The sequence below is a fragment of the Gobio gobio genome (genome assembly GCF_949357685.1).
Source record: "Gobio gobio genome assembly, chromosome: 18".
In the NCBI taxonomy this organism is placed as follows: domain Eukaryota; kingdom Metazoa; phylum Chordata; class Actinopteri; order Cypriniformes; family Gobionidae; genus Gobio; species Gobio gobio.
The window spans coordinates 3,672,721-3,690,779 of record NC_137111.1 but is presented as its reverse complement, the minus strand read 5'-3'; the positions used below and the strand labels follow the sequence as shown (position 1 = coordinate 3,690,779).

At 40.9% G+C, this 18,059-nt stretch overlaps 1 protein-coding gene across 1 annotated transcript in view; it reads right to left on the bottom strand.

The window, feature by feature from the left end:
- The window catches only part of nrxn1b (neurexin 1b), a gene marked incomplete at its 3' end in the record, with an annotated part of 141,765 nt that extends 125,507 nt beyond the window's left edge, over positions 1 to 16,258 (bottom strand). Inside the window, exon 1 of the mRNA XM_079843538.1 lies at positions 15,691 to 16,258. Coding sequence (XP_079699664.1) covers positions 15,691 to 16,243 — 553 coding nt within the window. The 5' untranslated portion in view covers positions 16,244 to 16,258. The remainder of the gene's footprint in view (positions 1 to 15,690) is intronic.
- Between the last annotated feature and the right edge of the window lie 1,801 nt (positions 16,259 to 18,059).

The window sequence follows — 18,059 nt, the reverse complement described above, 5'->3', positions numbered from 1 at the left end:
TAATTCATCTAACTATGGGCTGTTTATGGCAACATAGAAACTCACACTAGTCTCATTGTTAATATGTAGGCATTAATACACAACTTTCAGACACAAAACATACGTTTGTGTACTTAAAAAGGCAAAGAAGTCCAGGTGCTCAGGGAGTTCAGTAAGAAGTATGAAGGTGCTCTTTCGGGAATTCAAATGAATGTGGAAAAAAAGAAAAATCCAAGGCACTTCTTCAGGGTGTGCTTCCCAAACAAACAATTTCCCCTTTTGTGTGCACTTATTAGAAACACCTGAGTGACATGGTAAATTACCACATGAATCCTGCCAAAACAAACCACTAGGTGGCAGGCTGTAAATGTTCACATGCAAAATAAAGAACAAAAGACAATACCATGCATGGGCCTGTACCATGAAGGTAGTTTAACAAACTCAGGGTTACAAGATTAGTTTTGAATTGACAAAACCAAACCAATCTATTCAGGCTTTGTGTGTCCCATGATGCTTTCTCTGTCAACTCAGACTTTGATCCAGAGTTTAGGATCTGTGACATCAGCAGTGAACAGCCAATCACACGCTGTGGATCAACTGAGATTCATTTCTCTCTTCTGCAGAATATTACATGATTGAAAAATATGAAGAATTTAAACATAGACAGGAAGAAAAGAGCTGTCTATGAAAGAGGATAACTTAATGAAATATATTATACGTCAATGCAAGTAAAAGTTATGAAGTTAGTTTAGTTGATATATAGAGAGAATTGAACATTTAAGATCACATGTAGTCATTTTTATAGCTTTATTGATTTTAAAGCTTATTTGTATGACCTTTATACAGGCTATTAATATACATTTTAACTAAGTGCCTATTAATGACTGATTAACTAAAACATATAAGGGTATAATTACATAAATGATATCTAAATCATTCAAAAGTATTATTATTATTATAAATAAGCATTGTTAAAAGCCAGACGCGTTAGTCTTTAAAAAACATTTGCTATAGTGACCTTTAATTTGGATAGAAACAGAGGGCGTGGCTTTATTGCATCAGAGGCGTGTCACTTTGCTCACAGCTGATTGGTCCAATTTAAGTTTGAAATCTCTTATCCAGAACATAACCTGCCCTGGAGCAGGGGCCTGTACCATGAAGCCGGTTTAGCTGCTAGCCAGATATGTTTAAGCTTAGTTTGTGCCAATCCTGGGTTTTAGGTACCATTAAAGTGGTTTGGCTTTTAGCTGTGTTCATCTCCATAGTAACTTACTCTCCACGGCTAACCTGCTCCAGGGCAGGTTATGTTCTGGATAAGAGATCTCAAACTGAAATTGGACCAATCAGCTGTGAGCAAAGTGACACGCCTCTGATGCAATAAAGCCACGCCCTCTGTTTCTATCCAAATTAAAGGTCACTATAGCAAATGTTTTTTAAAGACTAACGCGTCTGGCTTTTAACAATGCTTATTTATAATAATAATACTTTTGAATGACTTAGATATCATTTATGTAATTATTATACCCTTAATCAATTACACATGTATCATTTTACTTAATCAATCATTAATAGGCACATAGTTAAAATTAATATAAATAGCCTATATAAAGGTCATACAAATAAGCTTTAAAATCAATAAATAAAGCTATAAAAATGACTACATGTGAGTTTAAATGTTCAATTCTCTCTATATATCAACTAAACTAACTTCATAACTTTTACTTGCACTGATTAATGCTGTGTTCACACCGGACGCGATTCGCGCGAGTGATTTACATGTTAAGTCAATGCAGAGACGCGAAATGGCATTCTGCGGCGCGATTCGCGCGATTGAGGCGGCGCGAAGGACGCGAATTGAGCGTTTTGAACGCCAATTCGCTCAAGTTGAAAAATCTGAACTTTGGCGGATATTTCGCGCCGCGTTAACCAATCAGGAGCTGCTCTAGTAGTGACAACAATGAGGAGAAAATCTGTATATTAATATCTGGTTCAGACAATATGATTATCACTGTGATAACATTAAATGACATGAAACACAACCCAGTCTCTTTTTGTTAAATGCAAGTTTATGTTTGATCAATAATACAAAAGTATAAGTAAAAGGTATAACAAGCTACACATGAAATAAAGCAAACAATTCAGTCAAACATTCAAAGTCAGCGCTAGTCGGCTAACGTTACAACTGCAACGTACAGTTATAGCCTAAAAATATAAAGTAATGAAACTTCTCTTTGCCCTCAGCCTAAACGATTTGCCAGGGAACAAATTATAGATCCATGAGAGCAAAGATCGGCCGTTACAAGACGAATTATATCTGGAGCCGCCACAGAGACATCAGAGCAGCGGCAGAAGAACTGGCTGAGGAAAGGCTGATCTCACTGGAGCTCACACACACACACACACACACACACACACACACACACACACACACACACACACACACACACACACACACACACACACACACACACACACACACACACACACACACACACACCACAGAGACATCAGAGCAGCGGCAGAAGAACTGGCTGAGGAAAGGCTGATCTCACTGGAGCTCACACACACACACACACACACACACACACACACACACACACACACACACACACACACACACACACACACACACACCACAGAGACATCAGAGCAGCGGCAGAAGAACTGGCTGAGGAAAGGCTGATCTCACTGGAGCTCACACACACACACACACACTCACACACACACACACACACACACACACACACACACACACACACACACCACAGAGACATCAGAGCAGCGGCAGAAGAACTGGCTGAGGAAAGGCTGATCTCACTGGAGCTCACACACACACACACACACACACACACACACACACACACACACACACACACACACACACACACACACACACCACAGAGACATCAGAGCAGCGGCAGAAGAACTGGCTGAGGAAAGGCTGATCTCACTGGAGCTCACACACACACACACACACACACACACACACACACACACACACACACACACACACACACACACACACACACCACAGAGACATCAGAGCAGCGGCAGAAGAACTGGCTGAGGAAAGGCTGATCTCACTGGAGCTCACACACACACACACACTCACACACACACACACACACACACACACACACACACACACACACACACACACACACACACACACACACACACACACACCACAGAGACATCAGAGCAGCGGCAGAAGAACTGGCTGAGGAAAGGCTGATCTCACTGGAGCTCACACACACACACACACACACACACACACACACACACACACACACACACACACACACACACACACACACACCACAGAGACATCAGAGCAGCGGCAGAAGAACTGGCTGAGGAAAGGCTGATCTCACTGGAGCTCACACACACACACACACTCACACACACACACACACACACACACACACACACACACACACACACACACACACACACACACACACACACACACACACACACACACTCACACACACTCACACACACACACACACACACACACACACACACACACACACACACACACACACACACACACACACCACAGAGACATCAGAGCAGCGGCAGAAGAACTGGCTGAGGAAAGGCTGATCTCACTGGAGCTCACACACACACACACACACACACACACACACACACACACACCACAGAGACATCAGAGCAGCGGCAGAAGAACTGGCTGAGGAAAGGCTGATCTCACTGGAGCTCACACACACACACACACTCACACACACACACACACACACACACACACACACACACACACACACACACACACACACACACACACACACACACACAGAGACATCAGAGCAGCAGCAGAAGAACTGGCTGAGGAAAGGCTGATCTCACTGGAGCTCACACACACACACACACACACACACACACACACACACACCACAGAGACATCAGAGCAGCGGCAGAAGAACTGGCTGAGGAAAGGCTGATCTCACTGGAGCTCACACACACACACACACACACACACACACACACACACACCACAGATCATCAGAGCAGCGGCAGAAGAACTGGCTGAGGAAAGGCTGATCTCACTGGAGCTCACACACACACACACACTCACACACACACACACACACACACACACACACACACACACACACACACACACACACACACACACACACACACACACACACACACACCACATCACATGTTCAAATAGGCTCTCTTTATATAAATAAACCACACATTTGAGCTTTAAACTTCTACATTATCGACTGAAAAAGTCTTAAAAACTACGTTTTGTCACACATTAACAGTAGATTTTAACAAAAAAAAGACGTGTAAACACAGCCCATGTCCGCCATTTCTCAACGAGACGAGCCGCTGGCAGAAGCTCCGCCCATGAGGAGAATCACGTCTGTTGTGCAGTGAATGTCACGCGCGATTCGCGCGAGTAAACTCAAAATGTACACGCGTCCACCTTCGCACGAATAATCGCGTCCGGTGTGAACGCCACATAAGTAAGATTTTTCTTAAAGTTGTCCACTTTGATAGACAGCTCTTTTCTTCTTCCTGTGTAAATTTGTTTAAATTCTTAATATTTTCAATCATGTAATATTCTGCAGAAGAGAGAAATCATTTTCGCGGCTTCTCTCGTGAGAAGTGAATCTCAGTTTGACTGATCCACAGCGTGTGATTGGCTGTTCACTGCTGATGTCACAGATCCTAAACTCCGGATCAAAGCCTGAGTTGACAGAGAAAGCTGATGATCAGCATCATGGGACCAACAAAGCCTGAATAGATTGGTTTGGTTTTGTCAACTCGAAACTAATCCCGTAACCCTGAGTTTGTTAAACTACCATCATGGTACAGGCCCCAGGTTAGCCCTGGAGAGTAAGTTACTATGGAGATGAACACGGCTAATAGCCAAACCACTTTAATGGTACCTAAAACCCAGGATTAGCACAAACTAAGCTTAAACATTTCTGGCTAGCAGCTAAACCGGCTTCATGGTACAGGCCTTAGGTGGCTACATTACAAGTTAAGCCCAAATCGATACATATACAGAGAGAAGACAAAACAAAAAACAAAACAATGATCACAAGAAAGGCCTGAAATCTATTTCTTCATTCTGTGGCCTGTGACTGACGTTTGAGTACGTTTGGAGAAGTGCTGAAACATTCAATACGCCTTCATTGCAACTTATTAGATATTTTTATTTACACATGGTCGTCATTCAAGATGTCATGTCTTTCTTTCTAAATCAAGTTTTTTGAGGAGAACATTCCAGGATTTTTCTGCACATAATGGACTTCAATGGGAACCAACGGCTGAAGGTCCAAATCACTGCAGTTTCAGAGGCTCTGACCGAGGAATAGAGTCTAGAGGAACCATCGACCCTCACCAACATCTTCATCTCGTTTTTATTCATTCATGAAAATGACAGTAGATTTTCCTCATAGTGTTTGTCCTCCAACACTGGTTTTTATTGAGTTATCATCAGTGAAATTAACACTGACTCACATTAAATAATCTTTTTAAATACACACAATTACTAGTTAAACAACACACCTTAATATCGATATTTTAATTTGAGTATTTATACTTTTCGCAACTCACTTCAGTACCGATATATCAATATTTCATATGGATACGCCCATCCCTAACTCCAGCTCTGACACCAATGCTGAATGCTTCTGTGAAGCTGCTCTGGAACGATATGTATTGTGAAAAGAGACAAACAGATACATGTGGAATGAAATGATGCATAAAATTAATCTGAGAGAGAGAGATGTAAAAGTTGTCCGTAATGTGGTTTGATATCTAGAATTACAGCACAGAGCAGTGCATCAAAGTAATTATATGAGCTGAGCAGTGTGTGTGTGTGTGTGTGTGTGTGTGTGTGTGTGTGTGTGTGTGTGTGTGTGTGTGTGTGTGTGTGTGTGTGTGTGTGTGTGTGTGTGTGTGTGTGTGTGTGTGTGTGTGTGAAAGAGAGAGACGCCAAATCCTGTAATCCTTTCGTCTGATCAAAGTAATGAAAAAGCTTTTAAATAATTTAATGGAAAGTTTGAATTTCAAATAATAAGCAGCATTGTGTGTGTGTGTGTGTGTGTGTGTGTGTGTGTGTGTGTGTGTGTGTGTGTGTGTGTGTGTGAGATAAACACACACTGTTCAATTCATCCGCTCACTCATTTATGATGAAAGATGTATTGATCTATCTGTATAATGTTAAGCACCATAAAGCACACAGAACCGCAGTGTTACTGCACATGAGCTTGGAAAATAACTCTAAATTGTTTACAGTATTTGCCTGTAATTTTGAATTATGTTTAAAACTATGTAAAATTACAAACAATATCTGTAAATAAACAACTTGACTGTTATTTTAAGGATTATATCATTAATGACAAATTACAGTAATTCTCATTTTTATGAAGGAAAATTACTGTGTTATTTATACAATATTTTTCTGTTTTCATAAATTACATACAAATTCATGTAAAATTACAAAAAATATCAGTATATTAACAACTTGACCATTGTTTTATCATTAATGACAAATCACAGTCATTCTCATTTTTTATAGAGGGAAATTATTGTTAATTATTGCAATTATACTGGATATTATTTATCCAGTATTTTTCTGTTTTCTGAAATTACATACAAATGTATGTAAAATTACCTGTAATACAATATTTAGCTCATTATATTAAAGGTTTATGTCCATACTAACAATTTAACATTATTCTTTGTAATTTTAAAGTAAATCTTATTAGTTTCACTGTAAAAAATAAAATCATTAAAAAAATGGTAAATGACTGGCAGCTACGGCTGACAAACAAAAACCGTAAAATGAAAGTAAAATATCTTAATTCTTACTTTTATGTTTTTTTTTACAGTGAATGCTCTAATGTTGACGAGTGATAAACAGGTTAGTTCATGTAAATCTGGACATTTTGATTGCTTGGTCTGTTTCTGCAATGGTAGGCCCATGAGAAATGGTTGTTTTTGCGATATCATGCGATAAAATTGACCACAATAAACCACATTTATTGAGAAAATTAAAAGACATCAATAGACAAACAATGGGATTTGTGTTTTCATTTACCAATAAATTTTTATGCTTCAAGTTTTTTTAATCCAAACTTTGTATAAAGATGATTCTCATTTGAAATTCCATTTTACTTTATGCAATATGTGTGTAAACATGGCCATAAATGCCATTCCCATTCTAGGTAATGCATCTATACACTGTATCTAATTTGATTATTAATGTGTTTTGGGACAATATGTAAATGTAATAAAGAATCTCATATTTCATAAGAATATCCAGACTTAAAACTGTGTGTTGTCACTGAACTATAATGTCCTCTACAGTGGCAACACGTCTCTTCTGGGTCTCTGGGATATTTCTGTCTCATGCAGTGGCGTTTATATTTAGATTTAGTCACTTCTGAAACTTTGTGGTCCTCTTAGCAATAATAGTTTTAGTCAAAGAATGACTGAAGCCAAGATTAAGCCAAGATCGCTGCGATCACGAAAGGCTGTTGCTTTATCAGTTCGTGATCTCACAAAGATCCGTTATAAAAATGAAGCCGTCAACAATAAATCTCTTACTCACATCGTGTCTTGAGTTTGTTTGTTAATGAGAGGTTTGGTGAGCCTGCAGTAACTCAGACCTGAATAGATCTTTATCTAGATCTGTGATTGGCTGCTCAGACAGTGATTAGATGCATTTGACGAGACACAAATGTGCAAATCTGCCAAATCTGTTTCCTCAATATTATTACAGTAACTGAGGGTGCTTTTGCTTGCGTTTGAGAACTGGGCCTGTATAATAGTTATATAATTCAGAAGATATTGATTGATAGTTACACATAATTAGGAATATTGCAGAACAATATGAGGAGTTAAGCATTTGCTCCTCAGTCACCAATAGTAACTAATATTTAAGAGTTATGAACATGACTGGACAGGGCTGGACATTAACGCTTGTGGGAGAAGTGGATTTTTTGAAGGGGCGAGTGAAAAACAACAATAGTGTGTGTTAGTGAATGATTCAGTGTTTGAATGAATCGGTTGAATCAAAGATTCAACGACCGCCAAATTCAGGAATGAATCAGCATTTGAACGAATCGACTCAATGATTCGCTCATTCAGACGGTCACAGCGCCACCTACTGGTGCTTTACTTTCATCTTTCCAACATTTCTTATTTGTATATTCAAAAATATTTAAAATAATCTCATAACATTATTTAATGCAGTTGTAATTTTTCAGTGTAAATTATTTAATTTGATTGGTAACAGCCAGTGTCGTCTTCTAATTTAATTTATTGATCAAATTTAAGAATATAAAAGGAAAGCTGAAGCATAGCCTATATTTAATAAGATTGTGGAAAAATGGCCTTTTTAAAAAGGTACAAATATGACAAATATGCATATTTAAATATGTCAAAGCTGATTAAACACTGGTGAGAATATTGCTTCAGTATAGATTATATTTACAAAAAAAATCCGGAAAAGCAAATGTTTTACTCGGACAAGTGAATGCCAGATTAACAGAAGGACGAGCGTGTGAACCGGCTAATGTCCAGCCCTGCTGGAGTTCACTGATGGACAACAATACTCCATGCAAACAGCGATTTATAATTACCGTAATCCGGTTAAAGCATACTCGAATTAAACAAAAATCTGATTAACACATGTGGAGTAATGCCTATTTTAGTCGCATTGACTCGCCATAGACACACACAGAGAGAAGTAGATCCGGCTGTTCTTCCGCAAGACGCACGCAGTTCTGTTTATTAGCGCCAGAGCGCCAACAGTTACGGACTGCTATTGCTCCGAGCATTGGCATGATTGCAAATGTGATACTGATCTTGTACAAAAGTCCAATAGACAAGTTGATATTAAGTAACAACGTTTTAGCCACAATACTGTTTATTTCGTGAAAATCAAAACAACACCAGTTGCGCATCTCCAAGCGGTTCGATCGAATGAATCTGCGTTTGAACGACTGAATCAATCACTCCCACATAGACTTGACGCCCCCTACTATAATAAATAAAAATATTTTACATTTACATTTAGTCATTTAGCAGACGCTTTTATCCAAAGCGACTTACAAATGAGAGCAATAGAAGCAACTACAACAGTCAGAGGCTACAGTATTTTAACAAAGTTTAAGTTTAACTTGTACTTAGCCTATTTCTAAATTCAAAAACTTATATTTAAAACATTTATACAACATTATTTACCCATGAGCTGCTTGTAAATGTAGCTTCTGCGCCACTTCTACTTTTGATGAGGATTTAATTAGATTGGTAACAGTCTGGTTGTGTCTTATTGCTCTAACTGAATTTATTGTTTAAATTAACATTTAAAAAAAAAAACTTTTCTATTTTAAATGAAGAAATTGACCAAAGATGGTGCATACATTTAATAAGATTAGAAAACATTGCTCTTCTAATGGTAAAAATGCCCCTGGACATTAATTTAAAGGGACAAAGATCATCCTGTAATGGGAAAGTTATAATTGGAATACGTGTTATTGATCAGAAAGTGCTCCTAAAATTTTTTAATTAAGAGCACAAGTGCTCCTCAAGAAAAAAGCCTAATATGATGGAATGAACAAAACAATTTTCATGATTATCTCAAGTTTATTGGTGTTGTTCTCTTATTCAAATTATAAATTATATAACTATACAATTGAATAATTAATTAGGTCAAACTGTGCGTATGTTATCCTTATCATACATCTTATGCAGTGCTGTGAATTATTATTGCTCTTCATTGTCTATTTAGGGTATTTTAATAATTTAAATAACATGGGTTATCTTAATATGGGATTAATGACATTTTATTATAATATTACACCACCCAAATATGTATTTTTTTCCATCTAATTCTTGTCATCATTGCAGGTTTAGCCTATAGAGTCACCAAAAAGTGATTAGTTTATCTGCTTAAAATAGCACAAAACAACACGACAAAAACATGATGACTAAAATAATCATTTCATAACTCTATACATTACTTTGTGAAGACAGTGGCATATTACAGTGAGATATTACGTTTTTTAGCCGTATCAATACAGTAATAATCTGCATGGGTAACACACACACACACACACACACACACACACACACACACACACACACACACACACACACACACACACTTTGGCAACATCTTTGAATTATAGGAGCCTGTTGTATTTCACACCGCTCAGCTGATTTGTGTAGGAAAGTAATGAATGATATTTCATGATGAATACTTTTGTGTGATGAGATATTCTGAATGTGCAAATCCATCTGGAATGACAGCCGAGCAGTGAATGACTGACAGCAGATGCAGATGTAATCATCACACGATGCTTTCCCAGAAACACACACACACATCAAAATCACATGAGCCAACACACACACACACACACACACACACACACACACACTAAACACAGCTGAGCGTCTTTTCTAACACTAATGTTTGATGCATATATATGTGTCTGAACGGGAAATAAAATCACATCCTGCAGCTACACTCTAAAAAATGCTGGGTTAAAAATAACCCAAGTTGGGTTGAAAATGGACTAACCCAGCAATTGGGTTGTTTTAAGCAAACATTTAACCCAACCGCTGGGTTAAAACAACCCAAATGTTGGGTTAAAACAACCCAATCGCTGGATTAAAACAACCCAAATGCTGGGTTAAAACAACCCAAATGCTGGGTTAAAACAACCCAAATGCTGGGTTAAAACAACCCAAATGCTGGGTTAAAACAACCCAATCGCTGGATTAAAACAACCCAAATGCTGGGTTAAAACAACCCAAATGTTGGGTTAAAACAACTCGATCGCTGGGTTAAAACAACCCAAATGCTGGGTTAAAACAACCCAAATGTTGGGTTAAAACAACCCAATCGCTGGATTAAAACAACCCAAATGCTGGGTTAAAACAATCCAAATGCTGGGTTAAAACAACCCAAATGCTGGGTTAAAACAACCCAAATGCTGGGTTAAAACAAACCAAATGCTGGGTTAAAACAACCCAATCGCTGGATTAAAACAACCCAAATGCTGGGTTAAAACAACCCAAATGCTGGGTTAAAACAAACCAATCGCTGGATTAAAACAACCCAAATGCTGGGTTAAAACACCTCAATTGCTGGATTAAAACAACCCAAATGCTGGGTTAAAACAAACCAAATGCTGGGTTAAAACACCTCAATTGCTGGATTAAAACAACCCAAATGCTGGGTTAAAACAAACCAAATGCTGGGTTAAAACACCTCAATTGCTGGATTAAAACAACCCAAATGCTGGGTTAAAACAAACCAAATGCTGGGTTAAAACACCTCAATTGCTGGATTAAAACAACCCAAATGCTGGGTTAGTCCATTTTCAACCCAACCTGGGTAATTTTTAACCCAGCATTCTGTATGATGTTGATTAAAGGTAAACCTCTCAATAATAGCCCTTCATGATGCATTAAAGAGCCAGAACTAGCACAGCACAGAGCCTCTTTATTAATGTTCATTCAGTTACTCTCTGAACAACTCAATCGCTGGGTTAAAACAACCCAAATGCTGGGTTAGAACAACTCAATCGCTGGGTTAAAACAACTCAATCGCTGAGTTAAAACAACCCAAATGCTGGGTTAAAACAACTCAATCGCTGAGTTAAAACAACCCAAATGCTGGGTTAGAACAACTCAATCGCTGGGTTAAAACAACTCAATCGCTGGGTTAAAACAACTCAATCGCTGAGTTAAAACAACCCAAATGCTGGGTTAAAACAACTCAATCGATGGGTTAAAACAACTCAAATGCTGGGTTAAAACAACTCAATCGCTGGGTTAAAACAACTCAATCGCTGAGTTAAAACAACCCAAATGCTGGGTTAAAACAACTCAATCGATGGGTTAAAACAACTCAAATGCTGGGTTAAAACAACCCAAATGCTGGGTTAAAACAACTCAATTGATGGGTTAAAACAACTCAAATGCTGGGTTAAAACAACTCAATTGCTGGGTTAAAACAACCCAATTGCTGGATTAAAACAACCCAAATGCTGGGTTAGTCCATTTTCAACCCAACCTGGGTTATTTTTAACCCAGCATTCTGTATGATGTTGATTAAAGGTAAACCTCTCAATAATAGCCCTTCATGATGCATTAATGAGCCAGAACTAGCACAGCACAGAGCCTCTTTATTAATGTTCATTCAGTTACTCTCTGAACATGAAACCGTGTGTGTGTGTGAGAACATTATCTCATGATCAACCCATCTTTAGAACATTTATTAACTCAAATACAAATATATTATTTCTCTTCTATAATGTTGAGAGAGAAATACTGTGAGATCGGATGGAAACGATCTAATGGATGAATCTTTGATGTACAAATGCTCGTATATTTTATCATTTCATTTTTGAGCACTACTGTAAAGTGGAATCCATGTTTGAAGGCTCTCTACAAAATAAAAGTCTTATTATATGGAAAATGTGAAATGAAGTATCACGTAAAGTGCGTTAAAGGTGCACTATGTAAGTTTTTCTGTCTGCTAGAGTTCGCCTGTTCAAAACAAAGGCGTAGTTTTGAAGAATCTTGGGACATGTGGTCTTCACCTGACATGATGTCATCGACAGGCCACGCCCCCCTCGGCTAACAGAGCATCTCACCATTTACAAACAGCTGGAAACATTTGGGATATTGTAAGTCCTCAAATGAACACAATATATAACACACTATATTCACTGAAAAAATTTTACATAGTGCAGCTTTAAGTGGACGTAAACATGTAAAATGACCAAAAACAAAAATCTAATGTCAATGAATACAACCTTAATGTCAAACCACAAAACACTAATTACTACAATGATTACATAACAATTAATTATTATAAACAGCAATGCTCTGGTTAAATGAGCTTATTATGAAAAACGAAACCGAAAATTATGAATTGAGGGTAAAATAGCAGAATACATTTCCTTTATGCAAAATATGATTTGCAGAATCGTCGATTATCAGTTATGTTTAGTGAATGCATTCATCTATTCTGAGTGTGTGTGTGTGTGTGTGTGTGTGTGTGTGTGTGTGTGTGTGTGTGTGTGTGTGTGTGTGTGTGTGTGTGTGTGTGTGTGTGTGTGTGTGTGTGTGTGTGTTAAAACTGCTCCTGGGTAGTTAAAGTGTGGAGGATGCAATTCCCATCAAAACAGCTGACAGAATCATTCCAGGTGTTAATATTCATAATGTGATGATGATGCGTCCCGTGTGGGAAGAAAGCCTCTCTAAACGATGATCTGCTGGTGTTTAATAACTCAAAACAACACCTCATAACTCTGATCCAAAGAGGATCTACACATGAACCACTTTCACACTGTCATTGAAACAAAATACAGCGCTGTAATTATGATATTCCACAATTACACACACTCATAAATGCTCATTAATCAAAACTTGAACTTGTAGGACAATAATAAATAGGAGATCAAGTCTCTTCTGCTCACCATTTACGTGATCAAATATACAGTAAAACGGTGAAATATTACAGTACATACATGTCACTTTGTTGAATAAATTTTCAAAATTTGTTGAAAATTAATTTCTATTTTTATTTCAAGATCTTACCCCAAATGTTTTAATTCCATAAAAATATGAAGTGTTCTCAACACACTGCAAATAATCAAATCCTAATGATTTCTGAAGGATCATGTGACACTGAAGGTGTAAAACCTTCTGTTTTCGTGCCTGTATCTTTAAATGCAAATGAGCTGCTGCTCCGCCCCCTCTCCAGAAGAGGGCGGAGCCTGTACAGCTCGTGCCTCTGATACTCAGGCCAAAACTACACGCTATCATGTGACTCTGCAGTTCTTCATCATCATCATGAGTTCATGATCTGATGTGTTTTATATTAGTCTAAACTCCTGATGTATGTTTTTTGAGCGCACACACACACACACACACACACACACACACAGAAAGCTGTGTGTCAGACGGAGCGTCCCGTGAGTTTTAAACTCAGTTCTCTTTCACGTCTTATTGTGCTTAAACTGTCAAATACACACACAAGGTTATGTCAAAAACACACACAGTTCACATAAACACAGTCGGTTGTGTGTGTGAACGTAAAGAAATCACATGTGTGTATTAGATGTGTGTTAAAGTGACAGCAGTGTAATATACAGCACCTACTGCTATATCTGCAGTTAATATGAATCAAACAACAGAAGAACAACAGGAAAGTCTGTCAGCAGTCATGGGCGGAGCTATGCTAATAGGGTGGAGTCGGTCAGCAGTCGTGGGCGGAGCTATGCTAATAGGGTGGAGTCGGTCAGCAGTCGTGGGCGGAGCTATGCTAATAGGGCGGAGTCCATCAGCAGTCGTGGGCGGAGCTATGCTAATAGGGCGGAGTCGGTCAGCAGTCGTGGGTGGAGCTATGCTAATAGGGCTGAGTCTGTCAACAGTCGTGGGCGGAGCTATGCTAATAGGGTGGAGTCCGTCAGCAGTCGTGGGCGGGGTCTGTGCTAATAGGGTGGAGTCCGTCAGCAGTCGTGGGCGGGGTCCGTGCTAATAGGGTGGAGTCGGTCAGCAGTCGTGGGCGGGGTCTGTGCTAATAAGGTGGAGTCGGTCAGCAGTCGTGGGCGGGGTCTGTGCTAATAGGGCGGAGTCTGTCAGCAGTCATGGGTGGGGTCTATGCTAATAGGGTGGAGTCGGTCAGCAGTCGTGGGCGGGGTCTGTGCTAATAGGGTGGAGTCGGTCAGCAGTCGTGGACGGAGCTATGCTAATAGGGTGGAGTCTATCAGCAGTCGTGGGCGGGGTCTGTGCTAATAGGGTGGAGTCCGTCAGCAGTCGTGGGCGGGGTCTGTGCTAATAGGGTGGAGTCCGTCAGCAGTCGTGGGCGGGGTCTGTGCTAATAGGGCGGAGTCCGTCAGCAGTCGTGGGCGGGGTCTGTGCTAATAGGGTGGAGTCGGTCAGCAGTCGTGGGCGGGGTCTGTGCTAATAGGGTGGAGTCCGTCAGCAGTCGTGGGCGGGGTCTGTGCTAATAGGGCGGAGTCCGTCAGCAGTCGTGGGCGGGGTCTGTGCTAATAGGGTGGAGTCCGTCAGCAGTCGTGGGCGGGGTCTGTGCTAATAGGGTGGAGTCGGTCAGCAGTCGTGGGCGGGGTCTGTGCTAATAGGGTGGAGTCCGTCAGCAGTCGTGGGCGGGGTCTGTGCTAATAGGGCGGAGTCCGTCAGCAGTCGTGGGCGGGGTCTGTGCTAATAGGGTGGAGTCCGTCAGCAGTCGTGGGCGGGGTCTGTGCTAATAGGGTGGAGTCGGTCAGCAGTCGTGGGCGGGGTCTGTGCTAATAGGGTGGAGTCCGTCAGCAGTCGTGGGCGGGGTCTGTGCTAATAGGGTGGAGTCCGTCAGCAGTCGTGGGCGGGGTCTGTGCTAATAGGGCGGAGTCCGTCAGCAGTCGTGGGCGGGGTCTGTGCTAATAGGGTGGAGTCGGTCAGCAGTCGTGGGCGGGGTCTGTGCTAATAGGGTGGAGTCCATCAGCAGTCGTGGGCGGGGTCTGTGCTAATAGGGCGGAGTCCGTCAGCAGTCGTGGGCGGGGTCTATGCTAATAGGGTGGAGTCCGTCAGCAGTCGTGGGCGGAGCTATGCTAATAGGGTGGAGTCCGTCAGCAGTCGTGGGCGGGGTCTATGCTAATGAACTTGTATCTGGCTTCCTCCGTTCTCAGTGTTTCTCACCTTCACTGCAGTGTTTTCCCTGATAGCCGGTTTCCGAGCAGTCACATGTGGGCTCGTCGTTGACGAAACTGCACACGCCTCCATTTAAACACATGCCGTCTGACCCGCAGAGTCCGGCGCTGACCCCGGCGCTGACCCCGATGACCTCCGGCTCAGAGCCGTTGACCTTCAGCTCTGTTATCCAGCCCATAAAGGGAGCGTGAGCTTTCACAGTGTCCGATGTCCGCTGCACAGACTCCGGGGGAATCCCGCCCAGAAACAGCGGACTGAACACCGTCATATCCCTCCGCTTGGACTTCACCTCCGCCCGCTTCACCTCCTGGTCCACGATGAGGGTGGTGTTTCTGAAGCTCCGCCTCAGCGTGACCGAATGCCATTGGCTGTCGCTGATGAGCACATCTGAGCGCACGCAGGCCGGCTCGGAGCAGAAGATGGAGAAGCAGAGCCGGAGTTTGCCCTTGTGGATGTGCAGCTCCAGGAAATCGCAGAAGCCCTCGTCATCGAGGTACAGCAGCAGCCCCGCCGCGCTCCGGGCCTTCAGGCTGAAGCTCATGTGCGTCTCACAGCAGGCGTTCCACACCGGGAACGAGGCCCATTGGCCGGAGGATCCCGGGAAACTGAGGCCCGCTCCGGCCTCCACCCCAAACACCACCAGCCCCATCCACAGCAGATTCGCAGGGATCATGATGAGCTTGGGCGGGTGTTCACAATGTCATCATTAATGTCATCAATGTTGTTATACGTCGAGTTAAAAGCGCGACCTCCAAACTCCGGACACACAGCCTCTATGTGTTATAGTCCTCATGTTCTCGGCCTTCAGGATGCCACGAAGTGTCCAGTTATCCATCAGATCCTGTTTCAGATGATCTCCAATGACACTGGAGAGAAAACAAAACAGGTCACGTAATATTAGACACGTAATCAATATCAATAAAAAATGCGTTCGATAATTTAGTTTTTCTTCGTCGGAAAAAAACTGAAGTTGCGAAGTAAGTTTGGTTGCATGAACAAAGGCACTCGCTCTCTCTCTGGTAACCAAGCAACGTATAGAGACAGAGCGTATTTAGGCCACGCCCACACCGGGGGGGGGGAAACAATCCAACGCTCTCCATTGACTTTGCATTGCGTGAAGCGCCTCATTGTCATTTTGGACTTATAACAAAAAACAGAACAATGTCTAAAAGCTGATATGTGACAAAGTGTTCAGCAAACAAACTAAAAAACACAGAAATAAGTTTTTATAAGCTGTCGACCCAAAAAAACGAGCGTTTAAGAAGATAAAAGTGGATACAGGCAATACGAAGTGAAGCTTCAGCAGAAGAATGGGGACATTTTGGGATCCTGACACTCAGTGTGTCTCAATATGTCTGTGTGCAGTAAATATGTTGTTAGTAAGAGCCTCAGCATTTAATAAAAACTGGCTTTGATGGGTGAACTATTTTATATGTTCTTCAATATGTTTCATGCGTGAGGGATCTGAGTCTAAAAATATACGGGGAGCATGTGACCTGAAGCTGGTCTCTAATTGGTTCTTAAAGATCCTCCTCCGGACACAGGTCGCTGCGTCCATGGCGAATCAGAATTGGATGCGTGTTATTTTATCCAATCTGATTGGTTCTCGTCACCTGTCATTCAACTTTATGCTCTTGGCCAGTAAAGCAAAAGTGCGCGGGCGACACAGTCACGCCGACTACGCCAAAAATGAGTGCGAGCGAGAGAGGAAACTGTTGATAAAACAGGAAAACGAGTCGGCTCGCAAGTATGGCAGTTTTTAGGATTGTATAAGTCTGACCGTCGTCCGAAAAATATGCAAGACCGTCGTCCAGACCAAGACTGGAATAATCCCACACACACTTGTTTTACCAGCCTTGATTATACTTTCGTCTGGCTCCGCATTCGTTTGGAATAATCGCAATAATCAATATATCGCACAAAATATGTACATGACCTCAATAATGTTTTGTGATATGATATATATCGTACATTATGTTTACATCAGGGCTCGACATTAAGCATGTTCACGTGCCACTTGTCCGAGTAAAAAATGTGCTTGTCCGGAAAAAAAAAGAATTTTTTTTGTGTGTGTGTTGTAAATAAAATGTATTCTGAAGCAATATTCTCTCCAGTGTTCAATCAGCTTTGACATATGCATATTTGTGATATTTTTACCTTTTATAAAGGGCATATTCCCCTAATCTTATTAAATATAGGCTATGATTCAGATTTCCTTTTATATTCTTAAATTGGATCAATAAATTAAATTAGAAGACGACACTGGCTGTTACCAGTCAAATTAAATAATTTACACTGAAAAATTACAACTGCATTAAATAATGTTATGAGATTGTTTTAAATATTTTTTGAATATA